The sequence below is a fragment of the Venustampulla echinocandica genome, assembly GCF_003357145.1.
Source record: "Venustampulla echinocandica strain BP 5553 chromosome Unknown scaffold_0, whole genome shotgun sequence".
Lineage (NCBI taxonomy): Eukaryota > Fungi > Ascomycota > Leotiomycetes > Helotiales > Pleuroascaceae > Venustampulla > Venustampulla echinocandica.
Window position 1 is genome coordinate 671,882 of NW_022474205.1, and position 20,870 is coordinate 692,751.

At 46.2% G+C, this 20,870-nt stretch overlaps 2 protein-coding genes across 2 annotated transcripts; one reads left to right on the forward strand and one right to left on the reverse strand.

The window, feature by feature from the left end:
- Positions 1-2,028: 2,028 nt before the first annotated feature.
- BP5553_00200 (p-loop containing nucleoside triphosphate hydrolase protein) lies at positions 2,029-7,265 on the forward strand (the record flags this gene model as incomplete). The annotated part of the gene is made up of 15 exons (XM_032008823.1): positions 2,029-2,232; positions 2,307-2,832; positions 2,887-3,113; positions 3,164-3,443; positions 3,491-3,724; positions 3,786-4,549; positions 4,600-4,762; positions 4,865-5,212; positions 5,263-5,386; positions 5,445-5,516; positions 5,575-5,690; positions 5,763-6,381; positions 6,435-6,515; positions 6,566-6,940; positions 7,001-7,265. The coding sequence occupies 15 exons, from the start codon at positions 2,029-2,031 to the stop codon at positions 7,263-7,265; spliced, it is 4,398 nt and encodes a 1,465-aa protein (XP_031872877.1).
- Positions 7,266-16,853: 9,588 nt separating this feature from the next.
- On the reverse strand, positions 16,854-18,518 carry BP5553_00201 (Uncharacterized protein; the record flags this gene model as incomplete). Its single annotated transcript, XM_032008824.1, has 4 exons — positions 16,854-17,374; positions 17,432-17,992; positions 18,063-18,210; positions 18,270-18,518. 4 exons carry the CDS (start codon positions 18,516-18,518, stop codon positions 16,854-16,856), a joined length of 1,479 nt encoding a protein of 492 aa, XP_031872878.1.
- Positions 18,519-20,870: the final 2,352 nt, after the last annotated feature.

The following is a 20,870-nucleotide window of genomic DNA, read 5'->3' on the forward strand; positions in this document are numbered from 1 at the left end:
GTGCCAAGTCCAGATCTGGAAGTTACTATTTTTGCACTGTCTTTAGGGACTAAACTACTGACACATGGGGAAGTTGGCGGCGAAAGGGATCTTGCTCAGGCTATTTGCCACGGGGGGTCCATGGGTTTACATCCATGGTAGAGGATTTACCAACCTTCAAACTCACCGGGCCACAGGGCTAACTATCAATCCAAATCTTTCCTTGGCCATGGCCTCTACAAGACGCTGTCAAATGACGTTTGTGGGATATGATTGTGCCATATACTCCGTAATGTTAGGTCAATTGCAGTGAAGGATGATTCCGCTCCAGAGCTGGAACGACGTCAGCAGAGCTTCTGGTAAAATGGGCCTGCCCAGCCTGTCTAGAGCCCGCCTAGCTTGATAGCGTCTCAATCGCTGCACGAAAAGCACTTCCCTAGAAATGTAGGCTACGGCTCCTGTGGGCCTGTAGGAGGCAAAAAACTGACTTTGGCGATGAATATTACGAGCGGACGCTTCGGGGCCGCCAAAGGGACACAAGGCGGTTGGCTACATGGCCGCACTGCTGCACGGCCAAGCGACTGGGAGTAATACTCGAGTCGTACTCTGTAAGGGGTAGCGCAGTTGGGATGAGCCGTAGGCTGGTGAGAGTTGAATGGAATATCGTACGGTCCTACGAAGTACGTAGGTAGTAATCCATTGTTTGGATGGCTCGGGCGCTGAAGTTTGGAAATTAGACGTAAGGGGTGCAAAGGCCCTCCGAGGTCATTGTTTGACTATTGCCAAGAAGGGTTAGCCTTACATTAGTGCAAGTGTGCCCTAAATAGGGATGGCTCACTACCCCAGCATCCCTAGCCGCTATCTCGATCGGGCTAGATTAATTGTCTTTCCCAACGTCGCTCCTCGTATTTGGTACAACCACAACCACACCCAGACCAGTCCACATCCGCATCCACGCCCAATATCAATATCAACATTAACATCAGCGTCCACACACTGCTAGCTATTCCTACTCTACTGTGCCATGCTCTACACTTCTCTGTCCTGCTCTGCAATACGCGGTCCTGCTTTACACTGCTCTGCCCTACCCCCCCGAAAAACCAACGGCAACCACGGCCATGTTCAAACCAAGCCCGCCTCCAGCGGCCCATACAACCTGGGCTGTCTAGCTTTGGCTCCATACCCGTTGCCGTTGCCAGTTGTGATCGCCATATGCCGGCACTATCTAGCTTACATCGGGGCTATGGAGGAGTTGAGGATAGCCGGCTGAATTTTCACGTCTACTCGGCGTGCGTGACTTGTGAGCCGCCCCCCAGCCGCGTTACCGCGTCGATCAGACCTATTCTTACCTGCATCTTGATCTGGGGTTGAGCCGTTGGCCATAATAATTCGTGGGCTTCCAGTATATGAATCCTTCACATAAGAAGAAAGTCATAGCGCCCTGCATGCTGTGGGGCACCTGAAAGCCCACCCAGTCAGACATTAAGTGCCTCCGAAGAAAGATCGGCATCGCCCCAAACCTTATTAGTGGCTCTCGGACCATATCATATCCTAACAGAACCATGTCTTGACATTCCAGGATATGGCTAAAAGTTGCCAATGTTACGTTTCTAAGCGTTCAATGTTTGCCATTCTCCCTGTCGATCCTTCTACAGGGTAGGTCAAAATTCTTTCCACGTCCGTGTATAATCGCCTTCCAATAATAAACAAGGTTTCCTTAGCTTCAGCTTAGCTAGTTACTAGAATCCCTCCGCAGTCACATCAAGAGGATCCAAAAGTTCGCCGTCGACGGGACTGAGAAGGAACACGGGACAAATTCTTGGACTTTCCTTCGACAATCACCCAAGGACTTCCTGATAGATAGCACGACAGGTCGTCGGCGCACCCATACTTTCGTCCCATGAATATGTCGATGAATTATATTGTATTCTCATCTACTCATATCTTCCATTGCTCTCCCGAACTAGTACCCCAACTGCTCGCAACTCTGTTCTAGTAATCTACCTTTCGTGGTGTACAACCTGCACAGCACATGGTCTCCTCCTCACGATGTCTTGTTCAACCATCGATGACACGTTCGGTCCTCACGCCAAAGACTGTCGAGGCGGTTTTGACTTCACTCTACTCTTTGAACAGCTCGTTCTTACCATCCTCCCGCTGATTCCTCTACTGATTGTTGCGCCCTTTCGTCTTTTCTATCTATCCAAGAAGCAGAAGAAAGTGGTCCAGAGCCCGTTGCTCTATATAAAGTTAGTAAGTAGTTAATAATGATTCAAGATTTATTGCCCCTCGACTTTCAGTGCTAACTACTCCACCACTTGGGTCAGGTATCTTATGCTATCTATGCTGCGCTCACCCTTGTCCTTCTTCTCGGCTGGGCAAGCACAACGATCAAGACTAGAGCTTCTATTCCGGCCTCTGCTCTTACGATCGCTTCTTATACGGTTATAGCCGTTTTATCGTACGCCGAACATGTAAAGACCATTCGCCCGTCTTTTCTCCTCAACATCTATCTGTTCTTCTCACTTCTGTTTGACATTGCTCAAGCAAGGACCTTATGGCTACGGCAAATCGATCTTCCTCTGGCAAAACTTTTCACAGCTTGTGTTGCTCTTAAATGTTTCGCTCTTCTACTAGAGGCCGTGGGAAAAGAGCGTATTTTGGAGCCACAGTTCAAAGGGGCCCCACCCGAGGAGGCCGCTGGGATATATAACCGAAGTGTTTTCTGGTGGCTAAATGGTCTCTTTCGAAGAGGTTACACTAACACTCTTTCACTTAATGATCTCTATGGACTAGACAAACATCTTGGAGCTGCCTACTTACACAATCTGCTGGAATCCTCATGGACAAAAGGTCATTCTCTTTTATCCATAGATACTATACGCCAAGCTAACAATAGATTCTCAGTCACAAATAGAACTCCGCACGCGTTGTTTTTCTCAACATTGGGGTCTCTCAAATGGCCATTGCTGTCTGCAGTAATTCCTCGGTTGTCGTTGACTGCCTTTAACTTCTGCCAACCATTTCTACTTAATCGCGCTATTAAACTTTCAGAGGAACCGGTCTCAACTGAATCAAACAATGACGGTTACGGCCTTATTGGTGCCTATGTTTTTGTATACGTCGGTATTGCCGTGCGTTTATTTCCTCATTTACATTAGAAAACTACTGATTCATCCCGCAGATCTCGATGGGACAATCCCAACACATAACATATCGCCTGATTACCATGGCTCGAGGAGGGTTGATCTCTATGCTGTACAACAAGGCAACAGATCTCAGTATTACCTCTATAGACCCATCCTCGTCTATGATTCTTATGAGTGCGGACATCGAGAGAATCACTACTGGCTGGCAAACAATTCATGAGATTTGGGCAAACATGATTGAAGTAGCACTGGCGATTTATCTACTATACGTACAACTAGGTGCATCATGTGCTGTTCCCATTGGGGTCGCTATCGGTAAGTTCAGCTTGGTATCTATCACAGACTTTCCTAACTAGATCAAGTGTCCATGGGCGGGTCCCTCGGAGCGACGAACTTTATAATGTCGCGTCAAGCCATGTGGCTCGAGGCTATTGAGAGACGAATCACAGCAACCACGGCCATGTTAGGCTCTATGAAAGGTGTAAAAATGTCTGGCCTCACAGATATTTTGTCTGAGACGCTTCAAGGTTTAAGACGCGACGAAATGAGGATCTCGAAGGGGTTCAGAAAACTCTTGATATGGAATATGGGATTTAGTAAGCCTCCACACAGACCACATTCATTGTACTTTGGTACATATTGCTGACCTTGATGCAGCCTATATTACGCCAGTTGCCGCGCCAATATTGACCTTCGCTGTCTTCTCTAGTGGGGGGACTTTGAACACTGCGCAAATATTCATGTCATTGTCGCTATTCACGCTACTTTCAGAACCGCTGCAGTCTCTTATAATGTCTCTAGCGACTCTCATGGGTGCTGTCGGCTCGTTTGCCCGCATTCAAGAATTCCTCACTACTGAACCCCGTGTTGACGACCGGACACAGGCAAGTGATTTGGATATCGTTCTCCGCCAGCACGAGCAATCCAAAAAGGGAAAGTCGAGTTCAGACACAGCAACGGAGAAATCGGACTTTGCAGCTTCAATACGGGATGAGAACCCCCCTTCGGCTTTTGATGCTATCATTATCCAAGACGGGAACTTTGGTTGGGATAGAGAGAAGGAACCCCTTCTCCATTCGATCAATATGGTGGTTCCGCGGGAAAAGCTTACTGTGGTAGTCGGCCCTGTTGGCTGTGGGAAGTCGACCTTGCTCAAAGCTATCTTGGGAGAAATTTCTATCCTCGGAGGAACAGTTGAGGTGTTATCGCCAGAGGTTGCCTTCTGTGATCAGACACCGTGGCACATGAATGGAACAATCCAGGAAAGCATCCTTGGAATGTCTGATCTGGAAGAAAAGTGGTATAATACTGTGATCCATGCTTGCGCCCTCGATGCAGATCTCCGCCAATTACCGTTGGCGGACCAAACTCCGATTGGCAGCAAAGGATTTGCATTGTCTGGTGGACAAAGTCAGCGCATTGTAGGTTTATTTGGAGTGGAACTAGGATCACATGCTAAGATCAATCATAGGCACTGGCTCGAGCCATCTATGCCCGGAAGGACGTAGTCATTCTCGATGACGTCCTCAGTGGACTCGACACTACAACCGAAAATACTGTTTTTCACAACCTCCTTGGAGTTCATGGTTTACTACGCAAGCACCGTTCGACCGTTCTTATGACATCTTCCTCAGGTAACAACCCCCACATCCAGTTTCCTTGGCCCGAACATACGCAGTGTACCTGCCATGCGTGATCTGGCCGAGTAGTTCCTATGCTAACTAACATATTACTAGCAAAACGTATCCCATATGCAGACTACATTGTCTCTCTCGACTCTTGTGGTCGAGTTTCTGAGCAGGGAACTTTCAAAAAGTTATCCTTACAAGGGGGATATGTGTCGTCGTTCAGTTTGGCCCCGCCTGAGTGGCAGTACTATCAGCAATCTGTAGACATATTTTACGGCAAGTCCAGCAAAGAAGTTGCTACTACAACTGAAGTACTTGATCCTACAGTGGACGATTCTGAAAGACGATCCGGCGATGTTTCAGTCTACCTATATTATATTAACGCGGTTGGATGGATACCGACCTTGATCTTTGTGGTCGCCATCTCGATCTTTGTATTTTGTTTATCATTCCCAAGTAATACCCCTTCCCTATTTGCTTATAGGCTCAACGCTAACTCGTTCTAGCCATTTGGGTTAAATGGTGGGCATCCTCGAATGCAGAACACCCCAACGCGAAACTGGGCTATTATCTTGGGATATATGGTCTTCTTGGGGTCCTTGCTCTGGTCTTCCTAATCATCAGTTGTTGGTATGTAACGCTTCATCCTCTCCCAACCTTCAAGTTAAAACTAACATTTCATGTAAAGGCAATTAATCATTACAATGGTCCCTCGATCTGGCGAGAACTTCCACTGGGTATTATTAAAGACGGTCTTAGGGTAATATGTCGTCCAACTTTACAATGTGCGAAATACTAACAGCGGACGTTTTATTTAGCGCACCGATGTCATTTTTCACTTCCACCGACATTGGCGTGACAGTGAACCGGTTCAGCCAAGATCTTATGCTGATAGACATGGAACTACCAATTGCCGCATTGAATACTTTCGCAAGTACGGACTCTCTTTCTAAACCGGAAGAATTTTCAAGATTGATAGGTCACTGCTAACCTGCGCATCTAACAGCCTTGGTTTTATGTGTTGCGCAAATGATACTCATCGCCGTCGCATCTACATACGCAGCGATATCTTTCCCTATCGTCCTCATTGCCCTTTTCTTCATCCAGAAATTCTATCTCCGGACCTCGCGCCAACTCCGATTCTTAGACCTCGAGTCAAAGTCCCCGCTGTATTCACAATTTTTCGAATGCTTGAATGGCCTCGCTACTGTGCGAGCATTTGGCTGGCAAAATGGAATGGAAAAGAAGAACCGCCACCTACTAGACCAGTCACAAAAGCCTTTCTACCTGCTATTTGCAGTTCAGCGCTGGCTTACCATGGTGCTAGACTTGGTGGTGGCGGCGATAGCTGTGATGCTTATTGTTATGGTCGTCCAACTACGAGGATATATGAGCCCTGGATTCGCTGGGGTTGCATTGCTCAATGTTATTCTATTCAGCCAGAGCATCAAAATGCTGCTTACTTTCTGGACCAATCTTGAGACGCACATAGGAAGCATTGCCAGAGTCAAAGACTTTACTGAGACAACAGAAGGAGAGCACCTCCCCACAGAAAATCAAATTCCACCACCATCTTGGCCATCCCAAGGTGCCATGGAATTCACCAGGGTAGTTGCAGAGTATAAGTAGGTAACCGAAAGCGACGAATGTGTGCATAGCCATGCTAACTTCTCTTAAGAACATCTCAACCTGTGTTAAAAGACATATCATTCTCTGTCAAGGCTGGAGAAAAGGTCGGCATATGTGGCCGGACTGGAAGGTAGGACATCCAACCCACCTCTCTACGACAATTATTAAATAGTGCTTTAGTGGTAAATCGTCTCTAGTTGCGAGTATCTTTAGAATGATTGAACAACCGGGAGGGTGTATAACTATTGACGGTCTCGATATTTCCACCATTCCACGAGAAGAAATCCGAACTAGGATCGTCGGCGTACCGCAAGATGCGTATCTCCTCGACGGAAGCGTCCGACTCAATGTAGATCCAAGAGGAAGAGCCGAAGATTTAGCAATAATTGATGCGCTCAAGAACGTTCAGTTGTGGGAGAATATCAAGGCAAAAGGTGGACTCGATACGGACATTGAGAAGATTTTCTTGTCCCATGGGCAAAAGCAACTGTTCTGCCTAGCGCGAGCATTGCTAAGACCCAGCACGGTACTTATTCTAGATGAGGCAACGAGCAGGTGAGTGTCCAGTAGAACAGTCTTACATCGCGGGTGGATACTAACATCTTTGCGATATAGCGTGGATGCTGAGACAGATAGGTTAATGCAGCGCATTATTCGAGAGAGATTTTCCCGCCACACCATTATATCCGTTGCCCATAAGTTGGACACGATCTTAGATTTCGACAAAGTCCTTCTGCTGGATAGTGGTTCTGTTGTTGAATTTGACAGTCCACATGAACTCCTCTCGGACCAGTCGTCGGCATTCCATAACTTGTATCACGGTACGGAAACGGGCGACGACGGGGGAGATGTATCTGAGCGGGTAACTCTCTCGGGATAGGCACACTATAACGACGGTATAAATTGCATTTGCGATACTTTTGGACGGCGTTTGCATACGGCGTTTATTTTACAAATTCTTTTCTCTTTACATTCATTTAGATAAAAATCACGATCTAGAATAAGTTATGATCACTGTGCCCCATCCATCTGTTGTTTTCTAGCGATGCTTCAATAACCGAATCTTTAGCTACTCCTTAGCTACACTTTGCCACCACCTAGGTGCTCTACTATCCCATTTCCACCTGATTTAAAATGGGAGGTCCTAAGGTGCGCGAAGTCGGGTTGCCTTGATTTCGGAGGACCTCACCAAGCTACCCCACCATAGTCAACCACCACAATACACCTTTAAGTGAGTCAAGTCAAGGCAACAATGTCGATCATCTCTTGTGGCGAAATTACCGCAAATTACCGCAAGGCAGTGTTCCCATTGCGCACCTTCAAAAATAATGAAATCCCCCCTAAAGCCATCGGATAATTGGGCAATACCTTGCCTTGGTTCACGAGCTGTATTTGCTTTCACAAGACTTTATTGATTTTGGCCCCTTTTTGCCCCGCATTACCCCTAGCTATTGTCGTCATAGTTGCTGAGATCTTGCACTCCGTCCCGCCTATGGCGCTTTACTGGTGTAATAGAAAAGGAGGATGGTGCTGAAGGATCGTTTACCCATGGCGTTTCTTAGCCAATGACAGCTGTGTAACCATGCCACTGGAAGGTAGTATCGCATGGCGAAGTGCAGATTCTATGCATATCAGCCCCCAACGCCGGATTGCCAGGAGCAAAGCAGGGACCAGAGATTTAAATTGCCTCACTATGGAGTAAACCTCCTTATGGGGAGCCGGTTCAAGCTGTTTGAATGAGGAAAATTGTGATATTTTGAAGATAATCTGTATGAGTGCTATCATATGTGTCAATGCTTGGTTAGCTTTGGAACGATTGAGCTGAGGCTGTGTATTTGCCACGCTAATAATGCTCTCAACGGCTTACGAGAAATGCTAAACCTGCCTACACGGGCATGGAAAGACCCATCTAGAGGAACTTGCCGTCAAACCAACAAGTTGGTCACCATTATCACAAGGATACGAAGTTGTACTATCATTGTGTCTTTCGAGAAGTCGAAGCACCTTTTGATGATCATATTTCCGGAAGCCAAAGCAACCGTGGATTTGATTTTCTAACAATAAACTGACACGTACCTACGACGGTTACAGAGAGCCCAAAATAATAAGAAACCTGCAGACAAACTACAAAAGACGTCAGTGGGCTGACTAGATAAATGTTAAGAGGTCAAAACAGTAAGGCGCAGCCCCATTCAACACAGCCCATGACAACAATGTGGTCAATGATCAAGTAGTACCACAGTCCTATTTGTGGTATACCCAGAAGCCTAGTGATACAACAAGCCAATAGCACCTCACCATGGCACGTGCACCATGTGTTCTATCTGCAGACATTACGAGACCTTATCCAGATTAGTAGTACGAAATACTTCTTCCCCTTGCACAACATATGTTCACCGCCGATGGGATGAGATGCCGGTGCCGACAGCAGCATGCATATTTCCACAAACACATGAGTTCTGGCTGAATCAGATGTTATCGATAAAGATAAAACAACTCGGATGCTCTCCCTTCCTTTCCGCTATCCGTGTGTCCGCAATAGCTTCTCTATACCACTTACCCAGTATAGCTTCGGACCATGTAACAAGCCAAATTGATCAAATGCCCGGCGTATACGGACGGATGTAAGCAGACCATATATGCCGATCTCTTCTATCAAGGTAGCAACTCGTGAGTAGTATGCAGAGAAGAACCCTCCGAGTGGTCCCGAGTTACTGCTAATGGGTGGTTCCGTGCCGTCGTATGTCAACCCATTTTTCCTTGGAGACTCTCCCGGAAGCCGGCTGCCATCTCAACTGTTTAGCAGTTTTCCGGCGTGTAGATCAAGTGACGGTACACGGCTCTACGAATAACGAGCGAGTCTGCAGCAATGGCGAAAAACGGATCCTGTCAAGAGGAAGGATGGGTAATTATGCAATGCAGCTGCAATTTATACCAGAGCCGGATTCTTTAAATGGCGCCTATACCCTGAAAGCGCCTTCCGCCCTCTAGTGCAATTGTAGTTGTATTGGGGGCTTAACTTACCAGGATGATGCGATCGACAAGCGGAGAGTCTGAGACTTATAGAGCGGCTTAATACCACCCTGCAATGCCACACCCCATATAAATTCCAGTGATTTTATGACGGAATATCTTTTCTCCCCAGGGCTATACACGGAGAATTCTTTGCGGAACAAAGTATCTTGCATCCGGGGGGCGATCCCAGTCACAGGATTTGCAATACTAAACCAGCTTGTGCAACTGTGTACCATCCATACCACGGCGACACAAAGCCACATTGCAGGCATAGAGCTCCGGACGTATGTACGACAACGGCTGCCACGCTTGGGTTGGTTTGCCAGCATATAACGTGATTTGCTGCTGAGGCCACATAGGGTATGATGACGATTTACAACACACATTCTTTCGGGCAACACGAGAGACACTGAAGGCTCAGCTCCTGGATACGAGCTTCATAATCCAATGCATCTCCACCATCTCCAGCGCTGCGCCTGACTCGGACTACTTTGCCGTTCATGACCAGTGGCCACACGTTGATAGAGCCTCAAGCGCCTTCAACGGCCCGAACGAACGCCTTGGACGCCACCTAACGCCCCTAATGCTGTTTAAGTTTCAGCAGCCCCTCCTAAAGCCCGGAATTCCTCCTTTCATCGGCTGACTATACATCTAGAACTCCATCTCTCTCGTTGGGCAGATACAATCAGGTGGCCTGCAGGAATCAGCGCCTTGGCTAGACATACATTGAAATATTTCCACCATGTGCCGGCGGCATTTGGAAACTTTAAGTTCAATGGCGTACAACACCATATGCAAGATATAACATGACATAGGTTTCACGAAAATTAATCCTATACCATACGCGCTTCTAGAAGAGAGTGGAAATGCTCAACCTTCATCAGTATTCCGGGAGCCCGGGCTTAATTGTAGGGTGAAGTTAACTCGCCCGAAGCCTAAGGATAGATCAAACGTTGAGATGCCAAGTATCGATTGCCCGATCTCCGACATGGTCCGTCGAAGATCTTGTCTCAGTATGATAGTTGTCATGTCTTAGTTCTCAGCCGTGTCTTGCATGGGTATCGGGCCGTGAGAACCTGAAAAAAGCACAATTAGCAGCTGTTCTAATACCCTACATGCCCGCCTGTTTTTATGGGAATTTGAAGGATGCCATGTCATCTTGGCGTTGTCGATCAATGCCTTCGGAGGGTTTCTCAGGGTGCATAAGTTGCTCATAGGATGGACCCTTCGGCGATGGTACTCACTGCCTGCTCCAATTCATTCATTTACGTTTCTTGGTGTTCTAGAAAGTTTTTTTTTTTTCGGAAGCATATGAACTCACCCTGATGGGGTATTGATCATCGCCATCTTATGCATGGCCGGGCTGCAGTGGCACCCTCTTTGGCTTTTGTCCCCTTTTCGAATATTTTATTTTATTCGAATATTTATTTATTATTATTATTTATTATTTATTTATTTGGCACAAGAGACTCTTGGATATTATTATTATTATTGAGGAGAAAGCAAGGGAGAAGAAGGCACCCCTACTAGCTGATCTCTCCACTTTCACCCACCACCTCTCTGAGCTGAACAAAAACCTTGGTCATTTACCCACCATCAAGCAGCTATCAAGAACTCACGAATCCTTCTTCCCTCGTGCTGTATATCAATGGATAATGAGCTGCACAGCTGCGTACTGCTGGTGCGAGGTTGCGGAGGCGAGAAGGGGATGGAAGAGCGGAATAAGGCGAGAGTCGCGAGACTGTTACTTGGGTGGTGGTTATTTCCGAAGTCGGCATCACCAACAGTAGATATAGTAGTTGTAGCAATAATTCTTGGATTATATCTATCAAGTTATTATCTGTTATTTAATATACACAGTACCAATCACAGTTTGCCCCGTAAGCAAGTACTAATGTCCCTACCAGTTAGCGGCCCTCGCAGGGTCCCGAAGTCTCAAATGAAATGATTGTGATACCTCGATACTTAGTTATTCTGCTAGAATATTTGTAAAAGGGGTAGTCATATGACCTCCCTCGCTTAGTCCCCTAAGGGCACTCAACTTCTCCTTTTCTTTCAGCGCTTCGTTTCTAACTTCAGCGGAAACCGTATTTCAAGGCTCCCTATTTCATTACTTGTCCAGGATCGTAAAGCCGCGCAGATTTTGGTGCTCTAGTAGAGGTTAGTATTATACAAGACTTGTGTAGATCCAGGTTTGAAGAAAACCCCGCTATGTTGTTACCTCCAAAGACCGTCACAACAAAATATTTTCACTGTAAGTCAACTTCCGATGAGAGGAAAGTTTCACATACCATCAATATACCAACCTACAGGAAGCTCTCCCCAACAGCCATGACAATGGCCACGTGCTTCCAATGTTCTTGAAACCCTTTGCGACAATATAACCTTCGAAATCTTTCGCAATTGAACGCGGCATTTCAGCAACCAGTCCCTCAGGGGTTCTATCGCATGTCCCGAATGTTAGGTTGATGGAACAGCCTTGAAAGTTCCAAAGACAAAATTGATATTTTGTTAGCTGATCACAATGATGGAATGTAGATAAAAAGGGAAGACGTCGACAACAAGGCTGTAAATACCCCGCCAATAGCCTCTCCATCGGAAACAACTGTATTTACCCTAGCGGGACACGAATGAATCCTCGGAGATCAGCAAGGCGTCGAGCTAGACCTGGATTGATTCCGCATAGGGCAATCTCAAGTAGTCCCAAAGGTAAAGGCCCGTATGAAGGAAAGGCAAAATGAGTGGAGCTGTGGTAGGCACTCGATTAGGAAGGTTAAGCCAGTTGTCACTGATAGCATCGCTGACTGCGTGTTGATGAAGTCCTTGCGTTTGCACAGCTTTTCGGGAGGGTTACCGACAAACAATAGGCATAAACCAGCGAAGTACGCGAAGCTTAACGAATGAGAGCTTATAGCATTTTATACCTTGCTGATTCTAAAAAGGAGCGAAGCTTCCCAATACAGCATAGGTGCAACTAGGGGATAGGGTCACCAACCCATATAATCGACCACCCGACCCCAGGTTTGCAGCAGATTTGGGTTTATGTTTAACCACACAGTGTCCACGTTTTGTATTCCACATTTTGTTTACCCCTTAAAATGGAAAATACATGTGCCAAGTTCGGATACACTCCTCTTTCCAGGCGAGGTTGAGCCGATGTTTCAGAACCCACGAACCTACGCGTGATTTACCCCTGGCGAGCAAAAAATGGGCGAAATCTTTCAAGATGGTCCCTTTTATGTGTGTTTATGTGTGTTGCAGTTTGTATTTAAGCCTTAAAGGGAAATATATAGAGTGTAGGGTATTACCTTTGTCCCGTGTATGGTCAGGTTGTGGATTTTGCGTCATGTAAGCCCTAAACGGGAATTAACAATCGCAAAGTCACTCAAGTTTTTTGTTAGAGCTGGCTAGGGCCATCAATTGTAGCTCATTAGGATGCAGATCATAAAGGATTTAAAATTGCTATGTTTTGAATTTTTTAACCGTTTGTATAATCAATAGAGGAAACTCGAAATGTGTAACCGAAGAAAGAAATGGAGCGAAACAGGCTTAAAAAAGAGAAAGCAATGCCATCAGCACATCCCTAATAATTGAACTGTGTCCCCATATAGTTGTGCGTCAATATGCAAAGTCAGCAAGCAAGGTGATACACCATGTCTAATTATTGGTATAAAAGGCTCGATGCATATAGTAAGCGCTCCGAAATCGGGCGTCAAGACCAAGAGGAGGCATGGTAATATCGGTGTATCCTTTTCATGATGACCATAAGAGGGAGTGATATCCCCCCAATTTTTTCTCATAATAGCTTTGCTTATACATTCCAGCATTGAAGTGATCCGGAGTTCCCGCCCTTCAATCTTTTCGCGACCGACTCTACAAGACCAAAAACCCCTTCTCCCCCACCTAGCAGCCTTGGAACTTGGTATGAGGATGGGGCAACTCGATCAACAAGGCCATAATTAAGTATCTTTGAAAGATGTAATGTTTGCGCATTAACAAGAGTGTCGGTGCGAAACAATATTGGTATTCAACTTTCACTATTACCCTCATTCATCTGGCCGGTTTCTACTACGACTATTCTCACTTCTCAGAACGACATAGTACCGGTCCAAAGGCACATACCTTCCCTCTATCAGTACTGCAAAGTAATCCAGTTTAATTAGACATGGTATCGCTTAATAGGGTATAAGCTGTGGTAACTTGGTGTCGCCTTGAGGGTTGATATATAGAGAGGAACAGCAATCAAAGGGACGATCCATGGACATAGTTCATTCATCGGCATAGGACAATTGCTATTGTCTACGCGCAGCCTTCTTCTATGATCACAAGAGATAAATCAACGTCAACCCTCGGCTGGAAGGGAATTGATGTGCTACGAGAATAGGTTGTCCCTCTTCCAAACAAATATTGCACATACTGCAGCCTCCCGTCGACAATAAGTACCAGGTCCCATTACACAGGTATTATCAACTACATCTTTCTATGGTTTTAATTGCGTGCTAATGTGCGACTACTTTAGACTTTAGCTTCACACATAGAATCAAACGTCTTTCTCCGCAACCAACGATTCCTACCTCTTTGGCTATTTGTGCGTCTGTGCAAGAGATATTGGGGCTTGAGCTTGAGCTCCCGGCTGATGTGAGAGCCTGGGGCACCTATAACGATAGTTCGATAGCGAAGCTAATTAGTTATTTCGGTGAGTAGGTTATCCTCAATAAGCATCATACCGCTTCCGAAGCATTTGATTTCGTAGACGACTATCCGTTCTCATACAGCAAGTTCTGGCCTGAAAACCGCAAATGGTATGATCTTGTTCCCGGCATTGATGAGCCGGAACTAGTCCAAGCAACAGGCCACCATAGCCGTTATTGCACATTTTCCTCTAGGCCGTTATGCAGGAGGTGTTGGTAAAGTTATCCTCAAGGTACCGACGCCTTTTGGAACGCTTTGGGTCTGGAAATATAATTATGGCCTCGACTATGTGTAGATTAACGAGATCCGCAGCTTCATAGATATCGATAGGAGTCAATGCAGTAGGCTATAAATGCAAGTTTACTGCCTCCAGAGCGTTCTAAAACTTCTATTAACGCCTACCAGTCCTAGGCAGCCTAGAATAAAAGTCTCGCCCATGAACTTTCGCAACTTGACCCACGTCATTTGATTCCCTTTAAGATCCTTCAGTTCGTCTGCCAAAGCCTGGTCGAGGTTTTTAACTTGGCCGCCATACTCTTTGCTCCTTAGACATCTCTGAGAAGTGTCAGAATTCGGGCATCGAATTTTAATACCCGTTTCTGCCACATTATAACCTTTAACTACGAACTAAAATTATATGTAAAGAAAATTATTTGTAAAAAAAAGCTTTGTCACTTTGGAATTTCTATATCGCGTGGTGTTGTAAAGTTACTAGTAGGTCTTACCATCTTCCAAGATGCTTCATATTCAATGATCTTGAACTCTTATTTGCGGATACATCTCCCCGTATCTCTACTAAATGGCTCAATGATGCCCTTACCACCTCAATGACTCTACTTCTGAGGAATATCATTGCGGTCAAGATCGGCACACCTAGCGCAATGTCATGGGCCATCTGAAAACCTTAGGACGATCTCGAAAATTAAAGCAAAGCTTCGTCATTGGTGTTCAGTCCATTCTAAAGATACGAGCAGTGTATGTAGCAATTAATCTCTATTGAATTAGTGCATTTAACAAGCTTCAATTAAAATATTTTACTTGAAGGGTTGGTATTACTTTCTTTGTTGGTGACAAGGGAAAGCGGAAAATTAGAAGACAAGGTAGGAAGAGAATAGGCAAGAATAAAATATATCCGGCGTAATGCATACTATATTACCACATACATGGCACACTAAATGATAATATACCCGCCAGACTGCAAACCTACAACCAGCGTGACAATAGAAAGTCCTGCCATATTGCATCGTTGTGTTCGAATAGGATTGACTATAGTGCCTTATGTATTCTTGGTGGGCTTATAACTATTTATGCTTAGATGATACTAACTATGCTCGTCCTACCAATCCAGTAAAAAGATGGCAATACCGGCGCGAATCTAGGGAGTTCGCCACCTATACCACATGTAAAGTAGTATGGTACAACATCCTGAAATAAAAAAGAAGCAAGGAAACCCCTGGTCATAATTAGGTTTCTTAAGCTGCAGTTAGTATCACAATAGATGGCATCATGGCAACAAAGCACCATCGAAACATATGATATTATTTATGATCCCATCAGCAAGTGATCTACAGTTACTCAATCCCTCTCCAGCTCCAAACTACAAGTTTCACACTTGATTTTCTCACAAATAACTTCCCACTCTCTCCCCGATGGAGGAGTAAAAGACCTAGTCCCTATTCTACCAACATAAACAATATTAATCAGGTGTGCAAAACTCGTTTCCTAGGACTTTTCCTTGGAGAATTTCTAAACTCACCAACCTCGTAAACTGGTGTTGGAGCGACGTGAAGTCGTTATTCTAGGCCCCTCTTTAGTTTCACGGTGTGATATTTCGGGACTAGTTTTCTCTCTTGATCTTCATTGTTTGGTTGCACGAATATAGGGCGAGAACATGCAATTATATCATCTAGACTTTTCCTTGAAATATTTGGCTTGTATCTATCACCCACACAAAAATCCACCCCCAAGTAGCACCAATAAACTAGAGATAGAAGAACCAAATGCATGAAGAATGGGGCCACCTAACATATGACGGAGTGTCAAGTTTTGGAAATCACTATTATCCACGACCATTACAGTTTAGAGATTTTGAGCAACGGCAACATGAAATCACAGGGATATGTTATTTGTTTATAAATTAATTGGAAGGTGTTCACGCTAGGCATAAGGGAAATATTTTAAGCGGTTAGTGCACGTCGCCACTGGTTATTTTTTGCTCTGCTTTGGAACTTTCCTCGTGTTGTGGATCATCTAGAATGGCAAGGCTCACTAGGAACTCGGATGTGGGATAGTAAGATGGTTCGTCTACTGTGCCTGTGATTGACGCTCCCTCGAGTTGATGTGGGGAAAGCTGACAACCTGTTCTATGATCTACGCTCTGCCGTATGGAATGAACAATAATAAACGCAGTAGGAATCTGAGCGGTAGCACAGTGATAGGGAGCTGTAAAAGGACACAAACGAGTGGCCATTTCGGATAGGGGAACTGGCCTGTAGTCACGGAACTGCGAGAATTTGAAAAGGTTGCCACGAGCCAGCGTTGTAACTAAAAAACATTAAAAGCAATTTTGTTGGGTACTTGTACATGTACAAAGCTGTGTAAAAAGAGCAGATCTGACGCCTCGCTATGTGATAATGTCGATTTCCCATTGCCCAGACCGAGAACGAAATATGCAAATCTGACATGCATGCATATGTATCCCGGAAACAAACTCCATAATCCTCTATGCACCTGTCCTATGTTTGGAGTTTCCGTAAAAGTCTTAGACTACGCTCTCCTTCAGACTTGGGGTCCGGCTCTTTTCTCCAGCGGGTGCGCTCGGTTTCCCAGCAATGACCTTAGCCCTCAGCGCGCTTCGTATATCGGCCTCAGGCCTGGCTGCCCACTCTGAATATCCGCTCGTGCTCAAAGGCCAAAGAACCTTGTTGTGTTGCGCAGAATCCTTCACGAAATCGCCGAATTTAGGGGTTTTCACACTCATCATGACGTTCAGCTCCTTGGCCAAATCAGCACAATACTGATCTAGAGGCAGATCGTTGACGTCGTCTCCGAAGGGGTTTTCGAGCTCGTTGCCAATTGATGCAAGACCGAGGATGATATATGCTGCGGCGATGGTACCGGGAATGGTGACCCACTTGAGACTTTCTAGGAGTTGGAAGGGAAGGAGGTAGACATAAAGGAGGACAATTTGGGATATTAGGATGTTGTAACCGACTGGCAGAGGAGTCGTGAGGACACGTTCGGCGGCTGCTTGGGAGTCGGTCAGGGCGGAGAGCGAGGTGACTATATTATGAGTTAGACAGGTAACTTTGCATGTTTAGGAGAGGGGTAGGGACGTACGCATTTGTCCAACGACTGTGGGTGATTTCATCGTTCCATTGTTAACAATTTCTTCGATATACGCGCTTAGGTATGCCGAGATCTCCAATGGCAAATTCCCCAACGGCTTATCCGCGCGCTTGAGTACCTTTCGAGGGTTGCTGCTGGCCATTGAGAGACCCAAATACCCGCCAACCCTCTTCCACGGGGATATTTTCTCCGATTTCAGATGTTCCTCCTTGTGGGCAGCTTTGGCAAAGGTATCAAGATGGCCGACCAGGTCCGTGATATCGGCGTAATGGGCAAAGGGCTCGAATCGGAGCTTATGCTTCAAAGCGACGGCGAAGGCGAGGACCAAGTTCATAGCGGTTACTTTGGCAAGAAGATCCTGCTTGCCAAGTTCGCCCTCTCGCTCATCGGTATGAATCCAGATATATCTCGAGAGGTTACGGCAGTGGACTACGAGGGCTGACCAGGTCTTGCGGCCCTCAGAGTATCGTTCATAGGCGGTACTGCTGCGGAAAGACAGGGCGAGACCGACGACGAAACCGAGCACTGTGAGCAGGAGGGTGGATACACCAACTGTAGAAGTTTAGAATAAGTTAGTACACGTAAAGTTAAAAATTGATTAAAAGTTGGGAGGTGATCCTACGAGGTGTGACGAATTTGTGGAGACAAGTAATCAGCGATGCCCAAGAAGCAATCAATGATAACGGAACGATCATTTTTGGGAGAATGCTGCCATGCATTTGCAAGAAGTATGGTAGCTTTGAATGCTTTTCAAGATCTCGAGGGCCGACCTGTATTCTTAGTTAGAATTGAGATTCCCTATGAATGGATGCTGCGAAGTGAACCGTACGAAATAATCAGTTATGTCTGGCGCTCCATGCCGGGCTTGCTTTGTCCCAAACGATATGGGCGTATCAGTCCCCGAATAGCCTGCTATATTCTCATCGAAACCGGTCTTGCTGAGAGTGGATTTGCGCGAGTTATGGTTGAGGAACGCTGGTTGTGCTGCGCGCGAAATATCATGCATGTCCCCATGGCTATTACCATGACCAGCACCACCACCAGCACCGCCAGTCGCTACCCCTCCATCATCAGCCATTGCGTATTAGTATGGTTGGAAGTCGTGAGTTGAGCGGCAGGGAGGTGTGGATGTTGGGCGAAACAGCCTGAGCTTCTACCAGAGTTGGCCAGGGACGATCGGATCGAGAGTGAGCGGGAGAATTCAACAAGGCAGTAGCCAGGAAGCAGGGTGGAAGAGAAAATATACAGAGGGAGGAACGCGGAGACAAATAGAAAAGAGAAGGACAGTTGCGATGGTGGGGATGAGGTGAGGAAAGGAGATTGTTCTAAATAAATCTGACTGCAGAAAATGCTACGGTGGGAGGTCCTTCGCGTCGGGCAGCTGCAGTCAGCAATTCAACTTTTAAGCTTGAGCCAGAATCCAGGGTTATTGCCGCGGCCCTGCCCAAATGCAACGGCCTGGCCAGGTTCTGAGTGGCGGATTGGATGAGTCTCTGTGAACACGAATAATAATAAGCCTGTGGGCGGAGGATTGGACGCCAGAGACCCAGACTGGAGCTGAGCGCAATGACGGGGCAAGCCCAGAACGAACGAAACGAACAATCCGCGGTACTCGAGTACTAATCCTGTACGAAACCATTCCCAACGCGGAAGCTGAGCGGCACGGTCCAGCATGCGGAACGGGGCGTGCCATCCTTTCCCGGGGTGGGAGAGAGAGCAATTCCGCGTGCTCCCTCACTCATACAAAGCAGCAGAGAGCACAGAGCATACTGTAGCACAGTTATCCACCACGATTCAGATAGACAGATCTCTGTGCTATGATGATGAGAAATTGTACGAAGTATTGCTACGGGAATGCACAAGATGGAGGGTCAGATCCAGGTGCAGATTTGTGCTCGTTTCAGGAGTAAGGGACAGGAGGCGGAGTTTCAGCCCCGCCAGAAATAAACAAGCTTTGTTCCATTTACCCCCTGAGACACGCATCCACAGACAAGGAACAACATGGGGAACAGATGAAACGGGGAGAAAACGTTAGAACGAGGGCTTCACTACTCGTCAATCAATCTGCCGAGGTATCCGAATGGGATAGATCTGCATAGCCACCATCTAATAAGATCCAGTCCAGGCTCCAGACTATGCGCTGCCATGCTACTGGAGGCTCGCCATGGCGGTTGCTAGAATGAAGCTATTCCCACACGTAGGGAATGGTATACCTTGCCGCTTCCGCCCCCATCAAGATATTTTGGTTGTGAAACTAAAAATTGCTAATAAATGCCCATATTTTTCTTGTGGTGCACTGCCTACGAGCTGAGCAATGAAGGCATCGCCATACAAGACAGAAGCAGTTAAGGGTGGGGGCGGTCGTGGAAAACAGCCGTCTTGGGAATGGGGACCAGATGGATTGCGAAAGGCTAGGGCAAGTTGCAGTGCGGGGCTGGTGGTAGTTCGGATATAAACAAGTGTCAGAGCATACGAGCATCCCAGGGTCAGAGACCTTCGTCGGAAGTGTGGGAGTGCAGGGAAGAGCAAACGCAATATTGTCCCTAAGACCCTACTACATTTGGGGGCTTTTCACTACAAACATATATTAATTTGTTTACCTTAAGAACCAATCAGAGTGTGATGATATCGCCGGCATTTTTCTAGTTGTACGCCTTGCCCTTTTCGTTCTAGTATTTTTAACATACAATCAATCAATCTTCGTCTTCTGATAGCTGAAGAAAAGGGTGTTCCAACAACTCCTTGCCAGTCGCTATGCTCCTTTTCTCTAGCGGCCATTAGAGTATATTGCTAAACAAATCGAGAAACTGCCGTTTTCCCTCACCCTGATAACGAATGCAGGTGTCAGCAAGCAGGAGGTTCCACAAAATAAAGCCCTTGTGAATTAATTCTCCTGGGGGCCAAGGTGTGGCTGATAAGTAGATCTCTAATAGGGGCCGTGTATCTATATCTTACCATTGTCATAGAAGAAAAAGGGCTCCCAAGTGCTGGAAGGCGTTCCGAGAAGTCTGTCCTTGGGGCCTTTACACCCCGTGGAGAATGTTAAGTTCCGATAAATTTCCCTCGAAATCAAGGGGCGCTTTTAAAGGTGGCTTGAAAAAGGTAGTCATCTACGCAAAATGGACATGCGTATTTATAGTGTACTTGCTTGTTCTTTAGGTTGGCAAATAGATCTTTACCATGCATTATATTCTCTATCTATACCGTTCGCGGCGTGGTTAGGGGCAAAGGTATGTTATAAATGAAAGCCAAGAGAACATACTAGCACATCCAAAGAAATCGGCCATGGTAGATATGTCATGAATGTGAGGTGTATTACGTCTGAAATACACTGTTGGCTTACAGCGTGCCAATGACCGGACCAGGCCGAGACGGGTCCTTGCCATTAACAGGATAACCAACGGCCACAGTCATCATCACTAAGACCCAC